The following is a 26,482-nucleotide window of genomic DNA, read 5'->3' as shown; positions in this document are numbered from 1 at the left end:
CCCTGAAGCTAATGAACCACCACTCTTGCTCGATTATCCCCTGGGGTAGACCAATGGAGAAGTTTGAAGGAAGAGTACCAGGAGTCAAAGAAGCAAGTAGGGCTTTCTTCGACTTCGAGGAAGACGCAAAGAATTCCTTTTCGACGCCTCCTTTCTTCTACTGCCATACCTCTTCCACTGGGAAGATGGCGACTCCGACACTTGTCGCATGGTGAAACCTGAGAACATGCATGCCCTTTGCAAGAAGAGCATGTCCCGTGAGGATCAACTCTTAAAAGGGCCATAGGTCTTTGGCGACAATCCAGGGCATTTCAACATTTTGGCAGGCATCCTTACCAAAAACACAAATGTTCAAAGCCACACTGACTAGAGAAAAAGCGAAAGAAATGCTTAGTAAAATCATTAAATATTCATAGTCAGAGACCACGTCTATTCACACTGATAGCTGATATCTAAGCGAGTTGTCATTAAGCCGAGGGGGGGCTGGTTGCCTACCTGCTACCAGTAGGTAACTACCCGTCAGTCGCTAACCGCTCCTTATAAATTTTTTAATAACTGTATTCCCAGCTTTGCTGTTCTTGATCTCCTATGTAAAGGACAACGGTTTGTATTTGTGTAGGAACAAATTAAGATTATAACATTTGCTGCAAGACTAGTACAACAAAAATGTACCAATAGATTCACAGAGTACACTATATGTAATTTGCTTTTTTTGTAGTTATGTCCAGGAGTTACGGGTACAATAATATACCACCTTAAGAATTATCACAGTAATTGTATTTACATTTCACTTATAATGGTTCTTGATTATTATAATAATCAAAACTCCCCATAGATTGTTTCTCTAATCCATACATTTTTACTACCTATACCCTATTCTTCAATAAACTCTTCTTTAATGGGTATTTCTTTACCATTCCTTTCCTCACCATGCCCTTTCTAGTGCAAATCTTCTTTTTATCACTCTTCTTGAAAGCAAACATTGACACTACTGTACTGTATTTTGCTCATCATCAGTTTTTCTTATAAATATAATTTATTTTCCTCTATTACAACGCATCCAGATTAGAGGTATCATCGTCATCATCATGAAACAAAGTGGGATCTGTCTCTATCACAAATGTTTCTGTTTCTGTCTTTAAGGTAATACTCAAAGAGTTATTTGTTGATTTCCGATTTTCAGTATTTTCTACTATTAACGAACCATTTACATCATTTTCTTTACCCACTTCTTTGCTCTTCAAAACTTTGTGGGCAATTCTTCTTTTTCTTTGGTTTTCCACCCATTCATTATTGTGTAAAGTGAGTTTGTGTCTCTCCAAAGATGAATTCATGGTATAATTCTTCCCACAAAGGTCACACTGGTGATTTTTTTCCCCTGTGTGTGATATCAAATGTCTTTTTAGGTGTGAAAAACGGGAAAAGCCTTTTCACAGTAATCACAAACGAACTCATACCCACCTGTATGAGAAACCATGTGAGTATTTAGATTTGTCTTTTGTGAAAAGCCTTTTCCACATACTTCACATCTGTGATTACGTTCACCAGTGTGTGTTACCATATGAGTGGTTAAATTAGACTTTTGAAAGAAACCTTTCCCACAAACAGTACATATCCAACTCTTTTCAGAGGTATGTATCTTCATATGCGTCCTCAAGTGTGGATTTTGAGAGAATTTCTTACCACAGATATCACATTCAAAATTCTTTTCTCCAGTATGTGTTACCATATGTCTTGCCAGATAAGCATTCTTGGAAAATGGTTTCTGACAAATACCACATCGAAAATTCAATTTCTTTGTGCGCACTTTGGCTGTATGATCTTTAGCTTTTCCAAAAGTTAACAAAAGAAGCTGGCTTGCACTGCCATCAAAATTATCTGCTGTTACTTCCATCATACATTTCTTTCAAAATTAATTAAAAACCCACAAGCAAATGATCTCACACTTTGATGAGACAACAAAATGGCTACATGTTCTAATTAGAAATCTGACAGTGTGAAGGGCCAAAGTAATTTCCCTCAATATCGTGTGCAGCTAAATGCCCCGCAATATTGATATGGCCCTGAAAAAAGGAGGAAAATATTAAGCAAAGTTAATAATTTAAGATTAATAGTATCATTTCACCAACATCTCCTTTCATCATAATTCATAATCTCAAAGAGAAAAAAAGCGTGTTTAAGGAAAGAAAAGTTAAACATTTTAAAAGTAATTTGTATTTTTCCTAACTATATAAACTAGGACCTGAGTCCTTTAATAGGAGATTGATTCAAGCACACCTGGAACTAGGCAGTTAAAACTTATAACGAGATGTTGGCACTGGCAGGTGGCGGGGAGTCTCCACCCTCCGAGCCAGTACACTGAATGGTCACTTTGATTTTGTCAGGGTCTTTTGGAGGAGGTGATGGCGGGAAGTTGAGTTAAAGAACTCGGCTTTGTATAGCTAGGAAAAATACAAATTTGCTCCTATAAGAATACAAGCCTTCGTCATTTAATCAGACTCATCATTAGGTGGAAGAAAGTCCCTATTACCAAAGTGGATGGATAAAATCCAAGGATCGCTAATCTCATAATTGATAAGGTTTGGCGAATAGCATCCTAGACACCTCACGAACCAAGGTCAAAAGTACCATAAGGCTCACGGCTCAAGCAACCAAGTCTATTGTAAATGAAAATTGGTTTCTTGGACTAATAAGTTTGTAAAGAGAAGCATAAAAATTTGACGTGTTTGTCTATATACAGTACAGTATATCCATCCTTCCCCTAGTAAGAAGGATGGTGGAATGAACACTTCTATTTAGTATCAACAGAAAAGCTGGTAGTTATAGTTATAGATAATAGGTAGGCTAGGGCCCCAACCACCCATTAAAATACTACCACTAGAGAGTTATTGGGTCCTTTGACTGGCTATTTAGTACTTCATTGGATCCATCTCTCTCATTATGGCTCATTTTTCCTTTGCCTACAAATACACCGAATAGTCTGGCCTATTCTTTCCACATTCTTCTCTGTTCTCAAACACTTGGCAACACTGAGATTACCACACAAAACTTATTCACTCACGAGGTTAACTACTGCACTATAATTGTTCAGTGGCTACTTAACTTTTGGTAAGAGTAGAAGAGACTCTTTAGCTATGATAAGCAGCTCTTCTAGGAGGACACTCCAAAATCAAACCATTGTTCTCTAGTCTTGGTTAGTGCCATAGCCTCTGTTCCATGGTCCTCTACTGTCTTTGCAAAGAGTTCTCTTGTTTGAGGGTACACTCTGGCACACTTTTCTGTCTTATATCTCTTTCTCTGTTTTTTTTTTTTCAAGTTTGTATTATTTATATATGAAAGATCTATTTTAATGCTATTACTGTTCTTCAAATATTTTATATTGTTCATTACTTTTCTTGTATTTTATTTCCTTTCCTCATTGGGCTATTTTTCCCTGTTGGAGCCCTTAGGCTTATATTATCCTGCTTTTCCAATTAGGACTGTAGCTTAGCAAGTAATAATAATAATAATAATAATAATAATAATAATAATAATAATAATAATAATAATAAAGACAAGGGTTACCTGTATGTCCAGCTACATAGGATTCCAACAGCTGTACCCCAAGGGAGGGAAAGAAGAGAGGAAAAGGGCCAGACCCTCTCACTCTCAATTTAGAATTATATTGTAACCACTATCTTAGACTTGATACTTTGGCCATGTAAATCACATGTCCGAGTGAAACACATCTAAAGACCTGTGAGTGCATTCCTGCAAACAATGCGCAGTAAAGGTTGTCTAAAGCTTTTATACTTCAGTGTCTAAAACTTGAGCCACCGAGATATTTTTCTTAAAGGCAAGAGTATCCCCAACTCCTCTGATTTCATGAGTTCATACCTCAACTTATTCTGATGCGCTGGGAGATCTAGGGCGTAATGCTCTATTATGTCTCCCTTAGCCTAAAAGAGATTGTACATTTGGTGATTCTCTTTTTAGTCTATCAGTACTTACAAAAAGATTTTGTAACCTGGGTCTGACAGGCTGCCCCTTACAGGACACAAAAGTTACTCTTCTGGATTTTCTGTTACTGTACTTCTTTAAGCAAAGACACTGTAAAGGATGAAAACCTGGAATCCCTGATTTTGAGTTTTTGCTACTAAGTCAAGACCAAAAGTCAGTGCTCAGAATGAGAGAACTAAAAGGAGAGTCTGTGTAATTCATCTACCCGCTTCACCAAAGCCAAGGCAAGCAGAAAAAACTGTTTTTAGGGTAAGGTCTCTATCTGAAATTAAGGTCTCTATCTGAAACTTGCCTCAATAGTTCATAAGGAGCTTTCTTCAAAGACCGCAAAACCTTGATTATGTTTGAAGTCGAAGTTGAATTTCACAAGGAGTACAAGTTTGCTCCATACTCCCGATAAGTACAGATAATTATCACGAAAAGGATATATCCACTCCTCTCAGTCTCAGTACCTGGTTCAAGGCTGAACAATACCCTTTTACGATTGAGACTGAGAGGCGTCTTCCCCTGCACAGGTAAACTAAAAAGTCTGCTACAAGTGGAATAGAGGCTCCAAGAGGAAAAGTGTTCCTTCGACAGCGCCAACCACAGAGGATGGCCCACTTCGCTTGATACACATCAGTGTAAGATTTCCCGAGGCATTACAACATGTCTCGCACTGTACTGTCTCATTTGAAAAGCCTCTCTCTTGGAAGAGGTGCCTCCACCTGTGAAGTGATAGGGATTCCACAGGGATTCCACCAAGTTGTGGAATCTCTAAAGGTAGAGCCATTAGAACCTCCTCTATTAGAATCAGAAGATTCAGGAACCATTCTGCTTGAAGTAAATTTGGAGCTACTAGTCAACATTAGGTTTTGGAATACTTTATTACCCTTCGGGGAAGGCAAATTGGCGATAAAACATAAATATCGAGGATATCCCATTGATGCTGGAACACATCCTCAAGTGCTGATGCTGGGTCTGGCACTGATGAGTAGACTGGCCGCTTTCTGTAAAAGTTTGTAATGTCCATGTCTATTGTTGGGGAACTCCACAAAAACAGGGGTTTCATCGTATTTTGGGGATATAAAGACTATTCTGACTCTTCCAACTCGACGTGTCTGCTATGACATCACCTCTTTATTATTATTATTATTATTACTATCCAAGCTACAACCCTAGTTGGAAAAGCAAGATGCTATAAGCCCAGGGGCTCCAACAGGGGAAAATAGCCCAGTGAGGAAAGGAAATAAGGAAATAAATAAATGAAGAGAACAAATTAACAATAAATCATTCTAAAATAAAAAACAACGTCAAAACAGACATGTCACATATAAACCATTAACAACATAAAAAACAAATATGTCATAAATGAACTATAAAAGACTCATGTCCGCCTGGTCAACAAAAAAGCATTTGTTCCAACTTTGAAGTTTTGAAGTTCTACTGATTCAACCACCCGATTAGGAAGATCATTCCACAACTTGGTAACAGCTGGAATAAAACTTCTAGAGTACTGCGTAGTATTGAGCCTCGTGATGGAGAAGGCCTGGCTATTAGAATTAACTGCCTGCCTAGTATTACGAACAGGACAGAACTGTCCAGGGAGACCTGAATGCAAAGGATGGTCAGAGTTATGAAAAATCTTATGCAACATGCATAATGAACTAATTGAACGACGGTGCCAGAGATTAATATCTAGATCAGGAATAAGAAATTTAATAAACCGTAAGTTTCTGTCCAACAAATTAAGATGAGAATCAGCAGCTGAAGACCAGACAGGAGAACAATACTCAAAACAAGGTAGAATGAAAGAATTAAAACACTTCTTCAGAATAGATTGATCACCGAAAATCTTGAAAGACTTTCTCAATAAGCCTATTTTTTGTGCAATTGAAGAAGACACAGACCTTATATGTTTCTCAAAAGTAAATTTACTGTCGAGAATCACACCTAAAATTTTGAAAGAGTCATACATATTTAAAGAAACATTATCAATACTGAGATCCGGATGTTGAGGAGCCACCGTCCTTGACCTACTTACAATCATACTTTGAGTTTTGTTAGGATTCAACTTCATACCCCATAATTTGCACCATGCACTAATTCTAGCTAAATCTCTATTAAGGGATTCACCAACCCTAGATCTACATTCAGGGGATGGAATTGATGCAAAGAGAGTAGCATCATCTGCATATGCAACAAGCTTGTTTTCTAGGCCAAACCACATGTCATGTGTATATAGTATGAAAAGTAATGGGCCAAGAACACTACCCTGTGGAACACCGGATATCACATTCCTATAATCACTATGGTGCCCATCAACAACAACTCTTTGAGATCTATTACTTAAAAAATCAATAATAATGCTAGAAATGAACCTAACTGAGAGACCTAATGTGTTGTGGAATCCCCATTCGTGCACCAACAAACCTTTTTGACAGAGTCTGTGATACTGCGGCACCTTTTATGTTGACATAGGCCACTAAGGTAATATTGTCAATCATCATTGCTAATCTGTGACTAACCAGAAGACTGGAAATGCTCAAGTGCTAGGTAAGCTGCCGTCAATTCTAGAATATTGATATGAAGAGACTGTCCTCGTGTGACCAATGTCCTGATGTCAGGTGGTCCATGAGATAGGGCCCACACCCTCTCTCTGACATGTCTCTAAAAAGGAGATCTGGAAGAGAACACTCTAAGGGAGACCGCCGAAACAGATTCTCCTCATCTAGCCACCAAAGTAGGTAGAGTTTGGTGTTGTACTCAATCGATACCAGGGCCTAACGTAAATATGTTATTTTCATTTTAAAATAAATTTTTGAACATACTTACCTGGCAGTTATATATATAGCTTACGTCCCTGACGTCACGGCAGCAAATTCAAAACTAGTGCCAATCGCCGATTGGATAGCCAGGTGTACCACCTGTGCGCCCCTAGCGAGGTACCTGGAACCATTCCATGATTCCTCATATCTTCCATGCCTCTAGTCTCTAGAGGGGAGGAGAGTGGGAATTTAATTATATATAACTACCAGGTAAATATGTTCAAAAACTTATTTTATAATGAAAATAAAATTTTTTAACATAAGACTTACCTAGTAGTTATATATATAGCTGATTAACACCTTTGCTGGAGGGTAGAGACAGCCAATATAGTTGGAATTCTGCTTAAGAGTTAATAAAAAACAAGCTTAAGGGTTCGTACCTGATAAGGAAGCTGACTTCAATGATTCTTTGCCCTTATGTCCGCTTATCTTATGAGATCCAGTGATCCTCTCAGGGGGCTGAAGATCTCTAGAAGCTGTCAAACAGGTGTACATACCTCTATGTGACAGAGCCTCCTCTAATACTAAGTTCCAGGCACTCTCGTGGAACAAAATTGACCACCTGACCAAATCAATGATTGCGGAAGACTGTCGCAATCTCCACAAGGCAACCATAAAAAACAAATTAATAAAAGCTCCAAGAGAAGAAAAGGTATTAGGATTATGGGAATGTAGTGGTGGATCCTTCCCCCACAACTGCACTCACTGCTACGAATGGTCCCAGAGTGTAACAGTCCTCATAAAGAGTCTGGACACTTTTCAAATAGTGTGAAGCGAACACAGATTTGCTCCTCCAAAAGGTTGTGCAACGATCTATTTTATTTGAGCTCTAACTTCGTGAGTCTTGACCTTTAAAAGTCTAAAGTCTGTCTCACTGCAATGTGCATGACCCTCTCTAATTAAAAGCCTGATGAAGAATGACAGGGCATTCTTTGACATCAGCAAGGAGGGTTTCTTGACCGAGAACCACAGGGCTTCCGACTTGCTTCGCAACTCTTTTGTTCTGTCCAGGTAGAACTTCAGGGCTCTTCTTACTGGGCACAGGACTCTCTCCAACTCTTCGCCAACCACATCCAAAAGATTCGGAAACTCAAAAGCCTTAGGCCAAGGTTGAGAAGGGCGTTCATTCTTGGCGAGAAAGCCCAACTGCAATGAGCAAATAGCTTTGTTATCTCGAAAACCCACGTTTTTACTAAATGCATGGATTTCACTAACTCTCTTGGCTGTTGCCAGACTAAACAAGAAAAGGGTTTTCATCGTGAGGTCCTTAAGAGACGTTGAGTGCAAGGGCTCAAACCTGTCTCTCATAGGGAACTTCAGGACTATATCCAGATTCCAAGCTGGTGAATCCTGGTGACGTTGCTTTGATGTATCAAAAAATTTAAGAAGTTCCTGCAAGTCTTTGTTATTCGAAAGGTCCAAGTCTCTGTGCCTGAATACAGTTGCCAACATACTCCTGTATCCCTTGATAGTGGATGATGAAAAATTATGCTTCCTTCGCAGGAATAAAAGGAAGTCTGCAATCTGAGTTACAGAGGTACTGGATGAGGAAACAGAGTTGACTCTGCACCATTCTCTAAAAACCTCCCACTTGGATTGATAGACCCTAATGGTCGAAGGCCTTCTTGCTCTTGCAATAGCTCTAGCTGCCTCCTTCGAAAAACCTCTAGCTCTTGTGAGTTTTTCGATAGTCTGAAGGCAGTTAGCTGAAGATTTTGGAGACTTTGATGGTGCCTTTCCAAGTGGGGCTGTTTGAGTAAATCTACTCTTAATGGAAGGCTTCTTGGAGTGTCCACCATCCATTCCAGTACCTCTGTGAACCATTCTCTTGAGGGCCAAAAGGGGGCTACTAGAGTCATTCTGGTCCCTTCACTTGACACAAACTTTTGTAACACCTTGTAAAGGATCTTGAAAGGTGGAAAAACATACACGTCTAGATTGGACCAATCTAGCAGGAACGCGTCCGTGTGTACTGCTTCGAGATCTGGCACTGGGGAGCAATACGTCTCTAGCCTCTTTGTCTTTGAGGTCGCGAAAAGGTCTATGCAAGGGCGACCCCAAAGGCGCCACAGACTCTTGCAAACTTCTTGATGGAGAGTCCACTCTGTGGGTAGGACTTGACCTCTCCTGCTGAGGCTGTCTGCCATCACGTTCTTCTCCCCTTGGATGAACCTCGTAATCAGAACTACATTTCTTTCCTTTGCCCAGATGAGAAGATTCCTCGCAGTCTTGTAAAGGGAAATCGAGTGGGTTCCTCCTTGCTTGGCAATGTAAGCCAATGCTGTGGTGTTGTCGGCATTGACCTGCACCACTTTGTTCAGAACTGACCCTTCGAGGCTTCTTAGGGCCAACAGGACTGCTAACAACTCCTTTTGATTGATGTGGAAGTTCTTCTGAACCTCTGTCCACAACCCTGAAACTTCCAACTTGCCCAGTGTTGCTCCCCACCCCGAGTCCGAGACGTCGGAACACAACACATAGTCTGGGTTCTTCTGTTCCAAGGGGTAACTTTCCTGGAACTTGTCTGGATCGTTCCACAACTGAAGGCAACCTCTTATGGGCTTTGTGACTGGAATGCACTTCGTCTCTAAATCCTTCTTCCTGTTCCAATGATAATTGAGGTGGAATTGGAGAGGTCGAAGATGCAGTCTTCCTAGAGAGACAAACTGTTCCAACGAGGAGAGGGTTCCCAACAGGCTCATCCACTTCCTCGCAGAACACTTCTGCTCTTTTAGAAAAGATTGCACTTTCAAGATGGCTTGTTCCGTCCTTAAGGGAGACGGAAAAGCCCGAAAAACTCGACTCCGAATCACCATCCCCAAATAGAGTATCTCTTGTGATGGTGTCAGAAGAGATTTGTCCTTGTTGACAAGAAGACCCAATTCTTCTGCTAAATTCAATGTTATCTGAAGATCTTTCAGGCAGTGATCGTAAGAGCGAGCTCTGAGAAGCCAATCGTCTAGATACAGGGAGGCTCTGATGCCTCTTGAGTGGAGAATCCTTGCTACATTGAGCATAAGTTTCGTAAATATTTGAGGGGCGGTGCTGAGGCCGAAACACAGGGCTCGAAACTGAAACACTTCCCCCTTGAATACGAACCTCAGATAATGCTTGAAGCTCGGATGAATGGGGATGTGAAAATAAGTGTCCTGGAGGTCTAATGAGACCATCCAGTCGCCCTTTCTTACTGCTGCAAGAGAGAACTTCGTCTTTTAGACAAAGGTTTTGAGTACACTTACGTCCAGAACTGGACGCCATCCCCCCAAGTTCTTGGGAACTAGGAACAGGCGGTTGTAAAATCCTGGTGACAGCAGGTCCTGCACCCTCTCTATGGCCTCCATCTCCAACAAGAGAGACACTTGAAGTTGTAAAGCTTGCCTCTTTGACTCCTCTCTGTACCTGGGAGAGAGATCTACTGGGGTTAAAACCAAAGGAGGTTTCCCTATAAAAGGGATCTTGTAACCCTCCTTTAGAAGTTGAACTGACCAAAGGTCTGCCCCCCTCATCTTTCACGCTTGCCAGAAGATGTGTAGTCTGGCTCCTACTACCTGAAGGCGAAAGCAGTCAGACCCTGCTTCGCCCTGTCCTAAATCCTCTCCTCTTTGCTCTCCTTCCATCGGGCCTAGAACTACCCCTGCTGGAAGTCTTTCCTCGAAAGGGCTGAGAAAACTGAGGGAAAGGTGTATCATCCTTAGGTTTGCGGCTAGAGAAGGAAGATGGTAGGACCTTTCTTGCTGTCTTTGAGACTAGATCTTGGGTGGCCTTCTGAGTCAATGCAGAAGAAATCTCTCTAATTAGATCTTGCGGGAAAAGAGAGGAAGACAGCGGAGCATAAAGCAATTCCGATTTCTGGAAGGGAGTACAGTGAACCCTCGTTTATCGCGGTAGATAGGTTCCAGACCCGACCGCGATAGGTGAAATTCCGCGAAATAGTGACATCATATTTACCTATTTATTTAACATGTATATTCAGACTTTTAAAACCTTCCCTTGTACGTAGTACTGTTAACAAACCACCCTTTAATGTACAGAACACTTAATGCATGTACTACAGCACCCTAAACTAAAACAGGCACAAATATTAAAGGCGATTTTATATCATGCGTTTCCTAAACACCTAAAAAGCACGATAAAAAATGGCAACCAATGTTTTGTTTACGTTCATCTCTGATCATAATGAAGAAACAAACTCATTTAGTGTACACATATATGTATAGGTTAGTTTTTGCATCGATTATATTGATTATACAGTATGTTGATTTTTTTATTACCAATGTTTTAGTTTACGTATTTTTCTTAGGACTTCCAAATGAAATGTTTTTCTTTATGACGCCGCCTGAAACGACGGCGTCATAAAGTACTGTACGCTCAGTAAACAACCACGCTCAGAACAAAGAAGGCATTTAACGCGCATGATGAAAGTGATAAATAATGATACAGTACAGTATTTACAGTAAAAGCATTTACAAAATATGTTACCTTACAAATATAATTTACCGTATCTATATAAAATCATACAGTACTGTACAGTACATATTGTACGTAGCAAAGCAGGAAAACAATTTGAGAGACGAGAGAGAGAGAGAGAGAGAGAGAGAGAGAGAGAGAGAGAGAGAGAGAGAGAGAGATTGTTTTACGTACGTACAGTAAATGTAAATTTTAAACAAAAAATCAATTTACGAGAGAGAGAGAGAGAGAGAGAGAGAGAGAGAGAGAGAGAGATTGTTTTACGTACGTAAATGTAAATTTTAAACAAAAAAAATATGATAGGTTACAGCATGTAGACTTTTAAAACCTTCCCTTTAACTTAATGCATACAGTACGTACAGTACTAAACTATAAAACAGGCACAAATACAGTTTTAGAATGTGAGAATATTAAAGTAAAAAATAAAGATTGTTACTGTACTCACCACGAAAGAAGTTGAAGAAAAACTTGAATGATGATGGCGATGAATTTGCTGCACAGTAGAAATGATGATGATGAAGCTGATGATGTGTTCTACTGTGCAGCCAGGTAGTATTTTACGTCTCTTCAGACGGAGGTGTCTTTTCCTGGGACACCTCTTCAACTTGTTCCTGGGAAACTTCTTCAATTTCTTCCGAAGGCGTACTAGCAGGAGGAACTGGCTCTTTTTTGCGAGGCTGGAAGAACATTGTGATCGGAAGTTGTTGCCGCTGCTTCTTTTTTCGATCTAAGAGCATCTTGTAGGGAGTCATTATGTCATCAACCTTGTTGCAGAATTGCATCGAGCGAACCATATCCTCGTCCCACTCTTGCAACATTTCTTTCAACTCCTTCGCATGGTTGCAGGCCTTGGCAAGCCGTTCTAATGTTAAGCCCATTTCTTCGACATTTTCTTGGGTCTCTTCCTGGGTTTCACTCTCTTCTTCGCTTGCCGATTTCGTCAGGTCTTCGAGGTCTGCGTCAGTTAGGGGCTGGGAATGGCAGTCCAACAACTCGTCGACGTCTTCAGTCGTCATGTCGCCAAACCCGTCACCTCCAATTATGGCAGCCAACTGCACAGATTTGCGTATTGCAGAGTGTTGGATTTCAGCAGGTGTAAATCCCTCGTCATCGTAAACAATCTGGGGCCACAACTTCTTCCAGCTCGCATTCACGGTTGCAGGTTTCATCTCTTGAAGTGCCTTCTGAATATTCTGCAGGCACGTGGCTATGGTGTACTGCCGCCAGTACGCCTTCAAGTTAAAATCTTCATCCTCATCATCTTGGGCAGCATCCACACACGCAACGAGGTCCGCCAAGGTGTTCTTCGTGTAGAGGGCCTTGAACGCCCTGATAACCCCCTGGTCCATCGGTTGAATTAATGACGTGGTGTTGGGTGGCAGGAACTCAACCTGAATGCCCTCATGCGACAGGTCAGTTGCGTGTCCACCAGCGTTATCCATAAGGAGAAGGATCTTGAATGGCAAGCCCTTCTCTAAGAGATATCTGCTGACTTGCGGGATAAAACACTGATGTAACCAGTTGGAGGTCAGCATCTTCGTAATCCATGCTTTTTGATTATGCATCCAGTACACGGGAAGGAGATTCCTATTTTTATTTTTCAAAGCGCGAGGATTTTTCGACTTATAAATAAGCAACGGCTTTAGCAAAAATCCAGCAGCATTGCCACACATCACGAGGGTAACGCGATCCTTGAATGCTTTAAAGCCAGAGGCTTTGGCTTCCTCTTTGAACAGGAAAGTTCGCGACGGCATTCTCTTCCAAAGCAAGCCGGTCTCATCCATATTAAAGACTTGTTCCGGCTTGTATCCACCTTCGGCGATAATATTCTTGAATGTCTGGTTCGCGTAAGTTTCAGCAGCGGCAGTGTCAGCCGAAGCAGCCTCGCCATGCAGGGAAACGCTTTTCAAAGCGAAGCGTTTCTGAAACTTCGCGAACCATCCTTTGCTGGCGGAAAAACGTTTCTGAGGCTGGAAATCAGTGGATGTCCCTGGTTGAGGATCATCTGCATCATCATCTTCTTCAGCATGGTTGCCGTCGTCGTCTTGAGGTTCCTTTGCAGCAAAATTCTGATACAAGCTCAAAGCCTTTGTTCGGATGGTGTTCGTATCCAAGGCTATGTTCTTCTTCCGGCAGTCGGCAATCCACACAGCTAAAGCACCTTCCATGCGTACGATCGTTTTATTACGCGTTGTAACGACCCGCTTCGCTGATCTGCTAAAGGTGATTGCAGCCGTCTTTCTAATGTTCGCCTCGTCCTTCTTGATATAGCGAACAGTAGATTCGTTGATCCCAAAATGGCGCGCAGCGGACGCGTAACTTCTACCATCTTTTAACATATCGAGAAGCGTAACCTTCTCACTATCGTCATCATCCTTCGGTGGCGTTTAGGCTCACTACCAGCCTTAGTAGAAGCAGAACGCTTGGGAGCCATTGTACAGTAGGATTTGACAAAAAGTTCAACTTAAAAAGGTCCACACAGCACAGATTCACAAACTTAAGAACGTCTACTCAGCGATACGCGGGAACAGAGAGTGGACGACCCGGGCCCGCGAGACCCTAGATGCTGGAAGCTGGAGATGATGGCAAAACACCAATCACAGGCTAGATAACAAAACTTGAGTTCTGATTCGTCATCTATCAGCGCTTGAACCAATCACAACCCGTCTTACAGTATATGATGCGTAGGTTACCAACTCATACAAGATACCCCGCGCATACCGTACGTACGTATTAATAATAATAATAATAAATAATGATAATAATACAGTACAGTACTGTAATAATAATAATAATGATAATAATAATAACAATCATAATTTTATTAACAACAACAACAATAATAATAATAATAACAATAATAATAATAGCTTTACGTATGCTACAGTATTTTATTCTTTTGTAGGATGTGTGTCTCTCTCTCTCTCTCTCTCTCTCTGCTCTCTCTCTCTCTCTATCTCTCTCTCTCTCTCTCTCTCTCTCTCTCTCTCTCTCTCTCTCTCTCTCTCTCTCGTACGCTTATTCGAAATGTGATTTTTGCAACAAAGAATATTATTGGATGCAGTACTACGTACGTATACTGTACATACAAAAGAATCATGGAAAAGATGCACATCCATTACATTTGTAGTATAGTAGCCATCAGCAGCCTTACACCATTCTAATATGGTATGACTGCATCTGATTTGCGTTTCATGTTCGATTTAATTTTACTACGTACTGTATACAGTACTGTATTATCGTATGATCACATTCTCTTTTCGTGTTTTATTTCTTTCTGTGCTGAATTATAAATCATATGTAATGCAATGAACAATCAGTAAGAGCAGATATTATTAATTACAGTATTAATGGAATTACAGGTAACAAAATATCGTATTTGGTTGTCTTCAGATTTCGCGGTATTTTCAGATTTTCCGGAAAATCCGCGATATGTATATATATATGGGTTATGGAAAAAACCCACGAAGTGGTGAATCCGCGATGGTCGAACCGCGAAGTAGCGAGGGTTCACTGTAACCCCCAGAGACAGAAACGAACACATTTGGGATCCCCTCTTAAGTATTCCTGCTGTGAAAATCGCTGCCAACTCATTTGATCCGTCTCATAACGCTTTATTCATACAGGACATGATAAGGATTAAACTAGAAGAGTCACCTTCTTTAAGAGTAGAAACCTTCTTGCCCAAGGCTCCCAGAGTCCAATCGAGGAAATTGCAAACCTCGAAGGCTCTAAAGACACCTTTGAGCAGATGGTCTAACTCTGAAGTAGACCAGAGAATCTTGGTCTTCCTCATGGCCAATCGACGGGGAGCGTCTACTAGACTTGAGAAATCTCCCTGGGCAGAGGCAGCAACTCCCAAGCCGAGAACTTCTCCCGTATCGTACCAGATACTAGATCTAGATGCTAGTCTAGTAGGAGGGAACGCGAAGGCTGCTTTCCCTTGGTCCTTTTTGGACTCCATCCAGTCTCCCATCATCCTGAGAGCTCTTTTCGATGATCGAGACAAAACCATTCGGGTAAAGAGAGACTTCTTTGATGTTTTCCCAAGCATGAATTCTGATGGAGGAGAACGTGGAGCAACGCGAACAAAAGAATCTGGAAACTCATCGTTGAAGACCTCCATGAGTTTCTTCAGATCCACTGACGGACGAAAAGACTTACTCTTCTCCTTCTGATAACTCTTCAAAAAGTTTGACAGGGGAAAGGTGATCGTCAACGTTTTCCTCTGACAAAGCCCCTTGACGCTCTGTGAAACGCTCGCAATCCACGTGATCGGAACTAAGAAGTTCTTGATCTTGACTCTTGATTAGACTAAGATCATCATGAAGTCCAAAGCTCGCATCCTCAAAGTCATGAGTCCTTACTTGACTTTCAGGTAAGGAAGCTCGATGCTCAGTGTCACGCTCGACATCGCGTCCTGCTTGGCGCTCGACGCCGCGTACCGCTTGACGCTCGACGTCCTGTCTGGCTGATCGCCGCTCAATGTCGCGTCCTAGAGGACGCTCGACATCACGTCTCGCTGGACGTTAGACATCCTGAATCGTAGGACGCTCGACGTCACAACTAACTGAATGCTCCATGTCACGCTTTGCTAGACGATCTAGAACACGTACTGTAGAACGTTCCACACTACGTAAGGTAGGACGCTCGTTGCCTCGCACTGGAGGATGCTCGACATAGTGTCTTGCTGGACGTTCGAAAACACTTCCTGAAGGACGTTCACCATCACTTCTATTAGGACGTTCGGCGACTCACTTTGAAGGACGCTCGACTTCCCGTAAGGCAGGACGTTCAACGACACGTTTTGCTGGACATTCAAGATCACGTCCTGTAGGACGTTTAACGCCACGATTACAAGGACGCCCGGCGCTTCGCGCAGTCGATCACTCAACGTCACGTCTGGTTACTTGATGCTCACTATCACGACTGGCTGCTTGACGCCTGGCATCACGTTTGGTTGCCTGACGTTCGGGGTCAAGATAATGCCCACTTTCCTTATTAGGAACAGTTTTAGGACATTTAACAGGGGATACGTCCAAACGTTCGTCTTCAAAAGTCTCACGACTCACCGCCTTGCGCCGCTTGGCGTCTAGAAAGGAAGCTTCCCGACGCTCAGGATCTAGGCACGCTACCCTTTTACTGTCTGTAGTTTGGTAGCTTTGCATAAAAGATGAGAGTCTCTGCGGTATCTCTTGCAGCATATGAAGATTCGGATCAACTGGTTGCGATACAGGTGACGCCACGTCAATCACAGGTTCGCTCTCCATGCTGCTCAGAGAACGCTTAGTGTCCAGAGGGCGATAACCAATCTGATGGTGGAGGAGGAGCATGAACAGAGGTCATGCCCGGTTCAGATAACTGCCCAAAAACTGGACGATTCTTAACAGAATCCAACGTCCTAGCAGGACGTTTGGCAGGCGAGCTCTCTTCGGTGGAAGGAAAACGCTCTGGACTGCTCCAATGGCTACAACCAGGAACTTGCGGTGTACTGGTAGGATGCTGGTTGACATTATCCATTTTCCTCTTAAGAGGTCTGGACAATTGACACCAGCCACTTTTAGGAACTGCGTCATCCGAGGATGAAGAAAACACCTTAACCTCACCTTTCCTATGGTGAGGGCGAACGTCCTGGGAAACGTCAACAGGAACGCTTGAGGGGACGTCTGCTCGGGAGCTAAAGCCTCTCATTTCCTTTCGTCATTCGACATTCCTTCTTCCAGGGGTTGGGGAGCTTGGAAGAGATCTAAGACTAGGAGAACGACAAGCCCGAGCAGGCGCACCCTCCAATGTACTAAATACGTTCACTGCACTTTTAGCACTGTCACCTTTAAGCTGCTTCACATCGGACATTAATTGTGTCCTGTCCGCAGTGATAGATTCAACCTTTGCGCCCAAAGCTTGAATAGCCAACATCTTATCTTAGCATTAGTCAAGTAACCACCATATGACAGAGAATCATAGATAAACCCGTCTAGTGTAACAGCGAAATCAAAATGGGGCATTGACTCACGTAACAACAGTCTCTGGTCTACAAGACCAAGACGCACAGTGTAGGCAAGTGTTTACATTTCTTCATTGGTACCTTACGAATGCTTTGACACGTATGTGTAAACTTTACTTATCTCCCCTGACGTATCCTGTTGGGGAGTTAGAATTGCTTTTTTTTGGGAGGGGGTGCCTTAGCAGTAACCGTAGTGGGATCAGAAACTACCACTACAGGGGAAGGAATAGGTTCGGTGACATGGAAAGAGGAAAAGTCTCAAGAAGAACGAGAAGAACTACGTCTCAACTTATCTCTTTCCAATTTACGCGTATAGCGATCAAACTCTAGCCACTCATGCTCAGATAATAGAAGACATTCGTCACACCTATCATCCAACTCACATACCTTACCTCTGCATTTAACGCAGAGAGAATGTGGATCAATTGAGGCCTTAGCCAAACGGGTCTTACACCCACTCACACACACTCTAAAAGTAAAGGGGGGGTGGCCGTTTTGAAAAATTTTAAAGAGAGATCAAACAAGCAAGGGTCAAAATATCAAAATCCAAACGAGAATCAAGAGTATCCAATAGCGAATCCAAACAAGCGAGAGTCAAAACCAAATTATTGTACTTCACCATGTAAACAGCAATAATATCAGGTAATTAGCGAGTAGAATATCCAACGATGTTGCCGCTAGCGGCGGCAGGGAAGATATGAGGAATCATGGAATGGTTCCAGGTACCTCGCTAGGGGCGCACAGGTGCTACACCTGGCTATCAAATCAGCAATTGGCGCAAGTTTTGAATTTTCTGCCGTGACGTCTGGGACGTAAGCTATATATATAATACCAGGTAAGTCTTATGTTTAAAACTGTAGTTTATGACCAGTGTCTCTTTAGACATGATTGCAACGACTGTAGATGGAGAAAACTGTGAGAAACAAGTTTCTCCAATGATATCAAGTAACCTATAGTCAAACCATTCTGTCGTGGCCGCTGAGACGATTTCTGTTCCCCTGTACAGCGTACCCATGTCAAAATATTTTGACCACTTTAAGGAAAAATGAACACTGCGGTTAGAGACGAGCCATCCAAACTGCGTGAGACTAATGCTACCGTTAATGACAGATGACATTCCTCAGGGTATGCCTAGGGTGCATCCCCACCTTTTTCACTAATCTCACTGGATTAAGACAAGATTAAATCTGCTCTCTCTCTCTCTCTCTCTCTCTCTCTCTCTCCTGTTATTCTTGTCGAGCATACAGTATATATTTCATTAGGTACACTGTTAAATAAGCGTAATTTTAATCTTACATTATCCGTAAAAATATACTGTTCATAGCCCTAATTCAGTAAAATATTGGAGAGAGTAATTTTTACCCTACCCTGTTATGTTATTACGGGTTGATGATCATAATATCATCATTTAACGTCAATATTTCCATTTATTAGACGATAAATGCCTGGCAACATTTATTACTGGATTTCTGGGCTTGAACCTGTGCCGGCCAGTGAATAAGCTCCTATTAGCACTTATTCTTAGGTAATTTACTGCTAAATATACCAGAGAAAAAATGTAAAGGAGTGCTAGGTTAACTAGCTCGCTCACCTATTGGTGTCGGTATAAAATTGGGCGTATAATCCTGAGGTCCCGCACTATTTAGATTCATCCACGACAAAGACCCCAATAGAGGAGAGCCGTTCAACCTCACTCGGCACCAGCAACTCTGCATCCGCTCAGAACCCAACTCCTTGTTTAGCACGCCTGTGTTGTAACCCGCTTTTTTTGTGCTCTCGTATTTTGCTTATTTTCCATTGGATTATGGCTTCTTCATCGGTTTCCCAGGAGACACCGTCTAAGTTAAGTACCAAGCTATGTTTTGCTGTGTTTTGAGCAATCTAGATCATTTAATATTTAATTTATAGGAGTTTATTCTCCTCGATCATCTCGGTCTTGCTCGATTCCGCTTACAGTTGGTACTCCTGTTTTGAGAGCTTTTAGTTTCACTCGCGGTGTTACTAAGTGTATTATTTTTATTATTAGTTTAAAGTTTTTTATAGGCTATTGTGGATATTCATTATTTAGCGTTTAGAACCCTTGTGGTTCATATTTAGGGCCGATATCAAGTTACGTATCGTAGATGGCTTGCCGACCTTCGTTACTAGGCGGCAATTTTATTATTTAAGCCATCAGGTGTTGTCCTTTGGGATTTATTTATGTTGCATGCCTTGCCCTAAATTTTTTATGAGTATATTTATATAATTTTCAACGCTATTACTATTATAATGAATATTTGTGCTTATTACTCCGTATGATCTGTCTGGTAGTGTTTGGGGATCGTCAGTTGGTAGCCCTGCTGCTCCGTATCACGTGATCCTCCCCCAAAGCTCCCCCTCTCGCTAGGTTGGTGGCTAGGCTTCTCTCCCCCCCTCCCCTAGGGGACCGTTGCCTTCCCTCCTTTTAGAGGGGGTAGTTCAGTGTTTATGGACTTTGTCCTCCGGGTGTCACGGCGGTTTCGCTCTGTCTAGACGGGTTGGCCACCGGTCAACAGAGTAGGATCCCGGTGCACCCTATTTTATATTCACCTATCACACTTTTATTATGTTATACGAAACCCTCCGGGTTCGGTTGGCGGTTCTTATCTACAGTTCCACCCCCCTATTAATTTATAACAGTTCCTATGATTATATAGGATTATATATGACAGATCACTATCCCGGAGTTCCTATATGTATTGGTTTATGGTTATACTTTTATTTCCCGGCCCGGGGCTTGACCTCGCTCCGGGAAATCAGACACTAGGTGTCTTAATTCTTTGTTACATCCTTTTTATGATCCCGGCTCGACCGGAATGGATAGCTATACTCTAGTCTTAAGTTAGACTTATGTTTAGGCCCGGGTCCTCCGGACCCGCCCCTACTTAAGAGTATTACAGTTAAGCTCTAGTCTTAAGTTAGACTTATGTTTAGGCCCGGGTCCTCCGGACCCGCCCCTACTTAAGAGTATTACAGTTAAGCTCTAGTCTTAAGTTAGACTTATGTTAAGGCCCGGGTCCTCCGGACCCGCCCCTACTTAAGAGAATTACAGTTTCTCATATACTATTCTTTTTATAGATGGTGCATTGTCAGACGACGGCCTGTGCGGCTGTTCTTCATCAGCCTTGTGGCCATACCGTATGTAGGTCTCACGCCCTCTGCGGAGTTCAGCTGGAGGACATAGTGGTCTGGCACCCTGATAACTGTATGGTCTGTTTTGACCTCATCACCACCCTCGGATCTGATTCGGTGAGTCCCGTTGGCTATGTTGCCTTTCTAATTATTTTACCTTTTTTGGTATATATACACTATTTAGTAAGATTTCTATGGCCTTGAAGGACCACAGGGAATCTTCCTTTTTATAATTCCCACTATTATTTCAGGCATCCCCGGAGCAGAAGACTGCGGCTCGGGCCACACTGAAAGTGTGGGTTAGGGGATTTGCCCGAAACGTCAAAACTAAACAGCCTTACGTCCTGTCTGAAGACTACTGTGCCATGATCTACCCTAACGCCAAGTCTTCAGCCGCTGTGGCTAGGCATGGAAGACAATGTTGCCTCCATGAACTTGGACGTCGAACCTATGTTGTTGGATGATCCGGATGCAGGTAGGGTGGTAAGTGAGGCAGGTGTTACCGGCGCTGAGATTCCTATCCTCAGCCCCGCTCTTTCTTCTTCATCTGATCTCTCTTCTTTCCATGGTCTTTCTGGGGACCGTGATTCGTCTCACCGATCACACCCGGTTCCCCCCAAAGATAAGTCTATATCTAGGACTTTGCCAAAAGCTAGTAAGCCCCACAAGGCTTCCCATAGTTCTAAGCTGAATACAAACCCGTCATCTAAGGCTTCTGGCTCCTCCTCTAAGTCTCACGACCCGGGAGTACAATCCGCCACTCCTGCTCCTAGCCCGGGCCTTTCCGAATCAGCCATGCTTCGCATTGTGTCGGAGATGCAAGCTAAGTTGGTGTCGGAAATGCAGGCCAAGATGGACACGATGTTCTCTAACATCGGTCAGAGACTTGGGGCATTAGAGCAAGGTGCTCCGGAGCGAGTCCAAAGCTCTCTCATCCCGGATGCCTCTAAGCTCCCGCCGTTTACCAAGAATAATCCTTGGCGCATGGCTCTTCATTCCCCGTTCTCAGACGGAATGTTAACTTTGGAAGGTCTTGGCACTCGTCCTCTAGAGGACTTTGAATTCTTTCCTCCTGGTCTGGCATTTCCATTTCATGGTTATGCCAGGCTTACCGAGGAAGCTCTGGTTCGGTTAGATAAGGTCCCCAAAGAGACTGTCATCTTCCCAAAAGAACAAGGCCAATCTGTTTGGGCTAGGTTCCTGAATGACATTGGTTGCACCAACACCATGTTGACGCCTTATAAGAGCTCCTTCACAATGTTCTTAATGGACAAAAACACCGTGACTCCATGCGTCAATAAGGTAGCAGAGCTTGCTTTCCAATATGCTCTGGAGGAGAAGCCCTTGCCTCCCATCCGAGAGGTGGATCCGATCTCCCTCCTTCTTCCTTTTGGCAATGAGTGTTGAGACAATGTCCATACCACTTTTACCTCTGGCAAGCTATCAGCGGACTGTGCTTCAGTTATGTTTAGTGAGCGGCTTCCCCGTCTCCCGGAAACCCTCATTAAACAGGAGTATGATTCCCGCCTACGTGTTGGCCGTACTCTGAACTTGGCCACGTCCACGGAGTCGATAGCCTTAACGTATGATACTGAGAGTATCTTTAAGTCTCTCAATAAGGCTACGTTGCAGTCATTATACTACGACCTTTATGACTTCGCTATTGCTAAACGTAGGTGTCGCAAACACGTCCTGGCTGAGGCGACTATTAGGCACGAGCCTAATAAGCTTATCCGGTCCTCCTGCTGGGGTTCAAATCTCTTCCCTGAGGATCTTGTAGAGGAAGTCTTGGCAGAGGCCACTAGAGTCAATCAGAGCCTTAAAGCCCGTTGGGGTTTGACTCCTAAACGGAAATATGACCCCGCAAATTACCAAGCCCGGGGTAGGAAGAAGCTCCGCCCGTATACCTCCACCCAGTTCAGGCAACAGCAGAGTAGTTCGTCCAAGTTCCGACTGCCTCTTCCTCCATCTCCCGTTGCTCCTGCACAGCCTTCCACCTCTCAGGCTCCTTCGGACGACTATGTCACCGTTCTGCTCCCTAAGAGCCAGCTTTCCGGTGCCTCCACCACTTCTCCTGCCTTTAACCAGTCTTATGAGGCTCATAGCTCTTCCCAGAGTTATAACAGAGGTAGAGGCTACCACCGTGGTTCAAACCAGAACAGAGGTAGAGGAAGATTCTTTCGCAAGGGAAAGAACTTCCGAGGCGGACGTGGAGGCAACTCCTCAAGCCAATACTGAGGTGCAGCAGGTAGGGGGGAGGCTTTATGCCTTCCGCAACAAATGGGGGTTCAGTCCCTGGGCTTTCAGTATCATCTCCAAGGGACTGGGGTGGAGTTGGATTCAAGGGCCTCCTCCTCCGAACAGATTTCATCAACATTCCACTCCGGACCTAGTCGAATTTGTCCAGGATCTGTTACGAAAGAACGCCATACAAGAAACGAAACACCTGAAGTTTCAGGGTCGGCTGTTCAGTGTCCCGAAGAAGGATTCAGACAAGAGAAGAGTGATTCTAGACCTATCCCTTCTCAACTTGTCCATTCAATGCGACAAGTTTCGAATGCTTACCGTCTCGCAGGTGCGGACCTTACTTCCCCGTGGGGCCGTCACCACCTCTATCGATCTTACAGACGCCTATTATCACGTCCCGATAGCGAGACACTTCCGTCCGTATCTAGGCTTCCGCCTAGGGGACAAAAATTACTCCTTCAAGGTGATGCCTTTCAGGCTCAACATCGCCCCAAGGATTTTCACAAAGTTAGCAGAAGTCGCTGTTCAGGAACTCAGAAATCAAGGGATTCAAGTAGTAGCCTATCTGGACGACTGGCTCATTTGGTCAGACACCTCCCAAAATTGCCTAAAAGCCACTCAAAAAGTCATCCAATATCTTCAATCTCTAGGCTTCCAGATCAACTTCAAGAAGTCCCGTCTTCTTCCGAAATCAAAGTTCCAATGGCTCGGCCTGCAATGGGATCTTATATCTCATACTCTGTGTCTTCCCAGACCCAAGAGGTTAGAGATTGCAAGGAACACCAAACGCTTTCTCAAAGACAAAGTAAGTTCCAGATGACTCCAAGAGAGGATTCTGGGGTCCCTTCAATTTGCCTCAGTGACGGATCTACTTCTGAAGGCAAAATTGAAAGATATCAATCGTGTCTGGCGTTCGAGGGCGAACCGGAAGCTCCGGGACAGGATAGTCCGCCTTCCTCCCATTCTACGGGAAAGACTTCTTCCTTGGACAAGAGCCAACAATCTGTCAAAGTCAGTTCCCCTTCGATTTCCGCCTCCGAAGTTAATCATTCACACGGACGCATCCCTATTAGGTTGGGGCGGCTATTCTCAGCTCAGGAAAGTTCAAGGTCTTTGGTCTCCCTTATTCCGCCAATTTCACATCAATGTGCTGGAGGCCATGGCAGTTCTTCTAACCCTGAAACGTCTCGCTCTACCCAAGATACAACACCTTCGTCTGGTCCTCGACAGCGAAGTGGTGGTTCGCTGCCTCAACAGAGGCGGGTCAAAATCAGGGCCTCTGAACCATGTTCTAGTAGCCATATTCTCCCTAGCAGCCTCGAACCGTTGGCATCTTTCAGCTGTCCACCTGGCGGGAGTCCGGAATGTAGTGGCAGACGCCTTGTCCCGGACCTCCCCTTTAGAATCGGAATGGTCACTCGATCTAAAGTCATTCCGGTGGATTCTCTCTCGGGTTCCCGGTCTCCAAGTGGACCTCTTCGCCACGGAGTCCAACCACAAATTGAGAGTATATGTGGCTCCCAATCTAGACCCTCAGGCTTACGCCACAGACGCCATGTCACAGAATTGGGACATCTGGGAAAGGATTTATCTCTTTCCCCCGGTGAATCTTTTACTGAAAGTCCTAGACAAACTGAGATCCTTCAAGGGACAAGTAGCCTTGGTCGCACCCAACTGGCCCAAGAGCAACTGGTATCCTCTCCTGCGAGAGTTGAGACTATATCCTCACCCGATACCCAATCCGGTTCTGTCTCAGATAGTACAAACACGCGTTGTGTACGCTTTCTCAAACATTCAGAGCGCCCTAACTTTATGGACTTCATGAAGTTTGCGGCCATGCATGGTGCCAATATCGATCCTCAAAACACCCTGTTCCTAGAATCAGATAAACGGGATTCCACCATCCGCCAATATGATTCTGCAGTTAAAAAGTTGGCTAAATTTTTGATAGACTCTGACGTACACTGTATGAACTTGAACCTTACAGTCACTTTCTTTAGAACTTTATTAGAATCAGGTCTGGCAGCCAATACTATCACCACTATCAAATCTGCCTTGAAAAAGATATTCCTAGTGGGTTTTAACATAGACTTAACCGACTCTTTGTTAGCTTCAATTCCGAAAGCCTGTGCCAGACTGAAACCGGTTACTCGTCCTACCCCGGTTACCTGGTTCCTTAATGATGTACTCAAATTGGCTTCTGATACCATTAACAGTTCTTGTGATTACATTCCCCTTCTCAGGAAAACACTTTTCCTGGTGAGTTTGGCTTCCGGGGCAAGAATTTCTGAACTGGCAGCTTTGTCAAGAGACCCGGGTCATATTGAGTTCCTTCCTTCGGGAGAGGTCCTTCTTTCACCTAACAAATTCTTTTTAGCTAAGAACGAAGACCCTCAGAACAGATGGTCCTCCTGGAAAATTGTTCCCCTCACGCAAGATCCGTCTCTGTGCCCTGTTACTACTCTTAGGTCTTATTTATCCCGGACCTCCTCTAACTCCTCGGGGCCTCTATTCGTTAGAGAACAAGGCGGTACCATTACCATTAAAGGGATCAGGCAACAAATTTTGTATTTTATTAAACTAGCTAGCCCTGACTCTTTTCCTCTTGCACATGATATCAGAGCGGTTGCTACTTCGGTGAACTTTTTTCACATGAATTTTACGGATCTTTCCGGGTATACAGGGTGGAAGTCACCCTCAGTGTTCAAGAAACACTACCTTAAACATTTGGAAGCCCTTAAATTTCCTACAGTAGCTGCAGGGAGCGTAGTTACCCCCAGGTAACTCATATGTTAATTCCTTGTTATTTTATCTCTCCCCTTTACCTGCCTCATTTATACCCTATTTGTATTCGTTGGTTTCGCACCTGATTACTATTATTATATTTGTAAATTTTTGACTCCTGAGTATCTGTATATATCATCACTCACGGCATTATTATACCTTACCTTTTTTGGTCAATTGTTCTACCAAGTGGATTTATGTTCTTTTTAAGATACCCTTATAGCTGTTTTTGGCACTCATCTCTGATTAAAGCAACTTGTATTTCCCTTATGTTTATGTTTTTCCTTTATTTTGCAAGTTTGGTGACATTTCTCTTGAATATATTCACTGGCCGGCACAGGTTCAAGCCCAGAAAAGGGATTTTGACGTAGGAAAAATCTATTTCTGGGCGAGGGACCTGTGCCGCCCAGTGAACCCTCCCAGCTCCTCTCCCTTGGAGTCCCCAAACTTTGGGTGCTAAGGAGTTGGGTTCTGAGCGGATGCAGAGTTGCTGGTGCCGAGTGAGGTTGAACGGCTCTCCTCTATTGGGGTCTTTGTCGTGGATGAATCTAAATAGTGCGGGACCTCTAGATTATACGCCCAATTTTATACCGACACCAATAGGTGAGCGAGCTAGTTAACCTAGCACTTCTTTACATTTTTTCTCTGGTATATTTAGCAGTAAATTACCTAAGAATAAGTGCTAATAGGAGCTTATTCACTGGGCGGCACAGGTCCCTCGCCCAGAAATAGATTTTTCCTACGTCAAAATCCTTTTTTACCGTTTTTTCGGCATATTTTTAACAGTGTAAGGTATTCATTTCTATAAGGATAATTACAACCAAGTACATGTCCCCCAAAATCATAATCCCAGGATATTTGCCCGTTTTATCCTACCGTCTAAATATGACTCGCACAGAAGGGAAGTTTGAAATCCGATTGACCTGTCCTTGGAGGTCTCAAGGGTAAATTTATGTAGCAAATATCAGTGAGCTATATTTAATCCCTTGAATGGTAGATCTTCGGGTATAAAATGTAGTGTTTG

General features: G+C 43.2%; 1 protein-coding gene across 1 annotated transcript in view; it reads right to left on the bottom strand.

Annotated features, from left to right (window-relative positions):
* Nucleotides 1–777: 777 nt before the first annotated feature.
* LOC137632050 (zinc finger protein 239-like) overlaps nt 778–26,482 on the bottom strand; it is a 264,285-nt gene continuing 238,580 nt past the window's right edge. The window contains 2 exon segments of the mRNA XM_068364025.1: nt 778–1,432; nt 1,435–2,063. Coding sequence (XP_068220126.1) covers nt 1,050–1,432; nt 1,435–1,897 — 846 coding nt within the window. The 5' untranslated portion in view covers nt 1,898–2,063 and the 3' untranslated portion in view covers nt 778–1,049.

This window comes from Palaemon carinicauda, chromosome 40 (genome assembly GCF_036898095.1).
Source record: "Palaemon carinicauda isolate YSFRI2023 chromosome 40, ASM3689809v2, whole genome shotgun sequence".
NCBI classification, from domain to species: Eukaryota; Metazoa; Arthropoda; class Malacostraca; order Decapoda; family Palaemonidae; genus Palaemon; species Palaemon carinicauda.
Note: the sequence above shows the minus strand (reverse complement) of the source record. Positions and strands in the feature narration are given on the sequence as shown.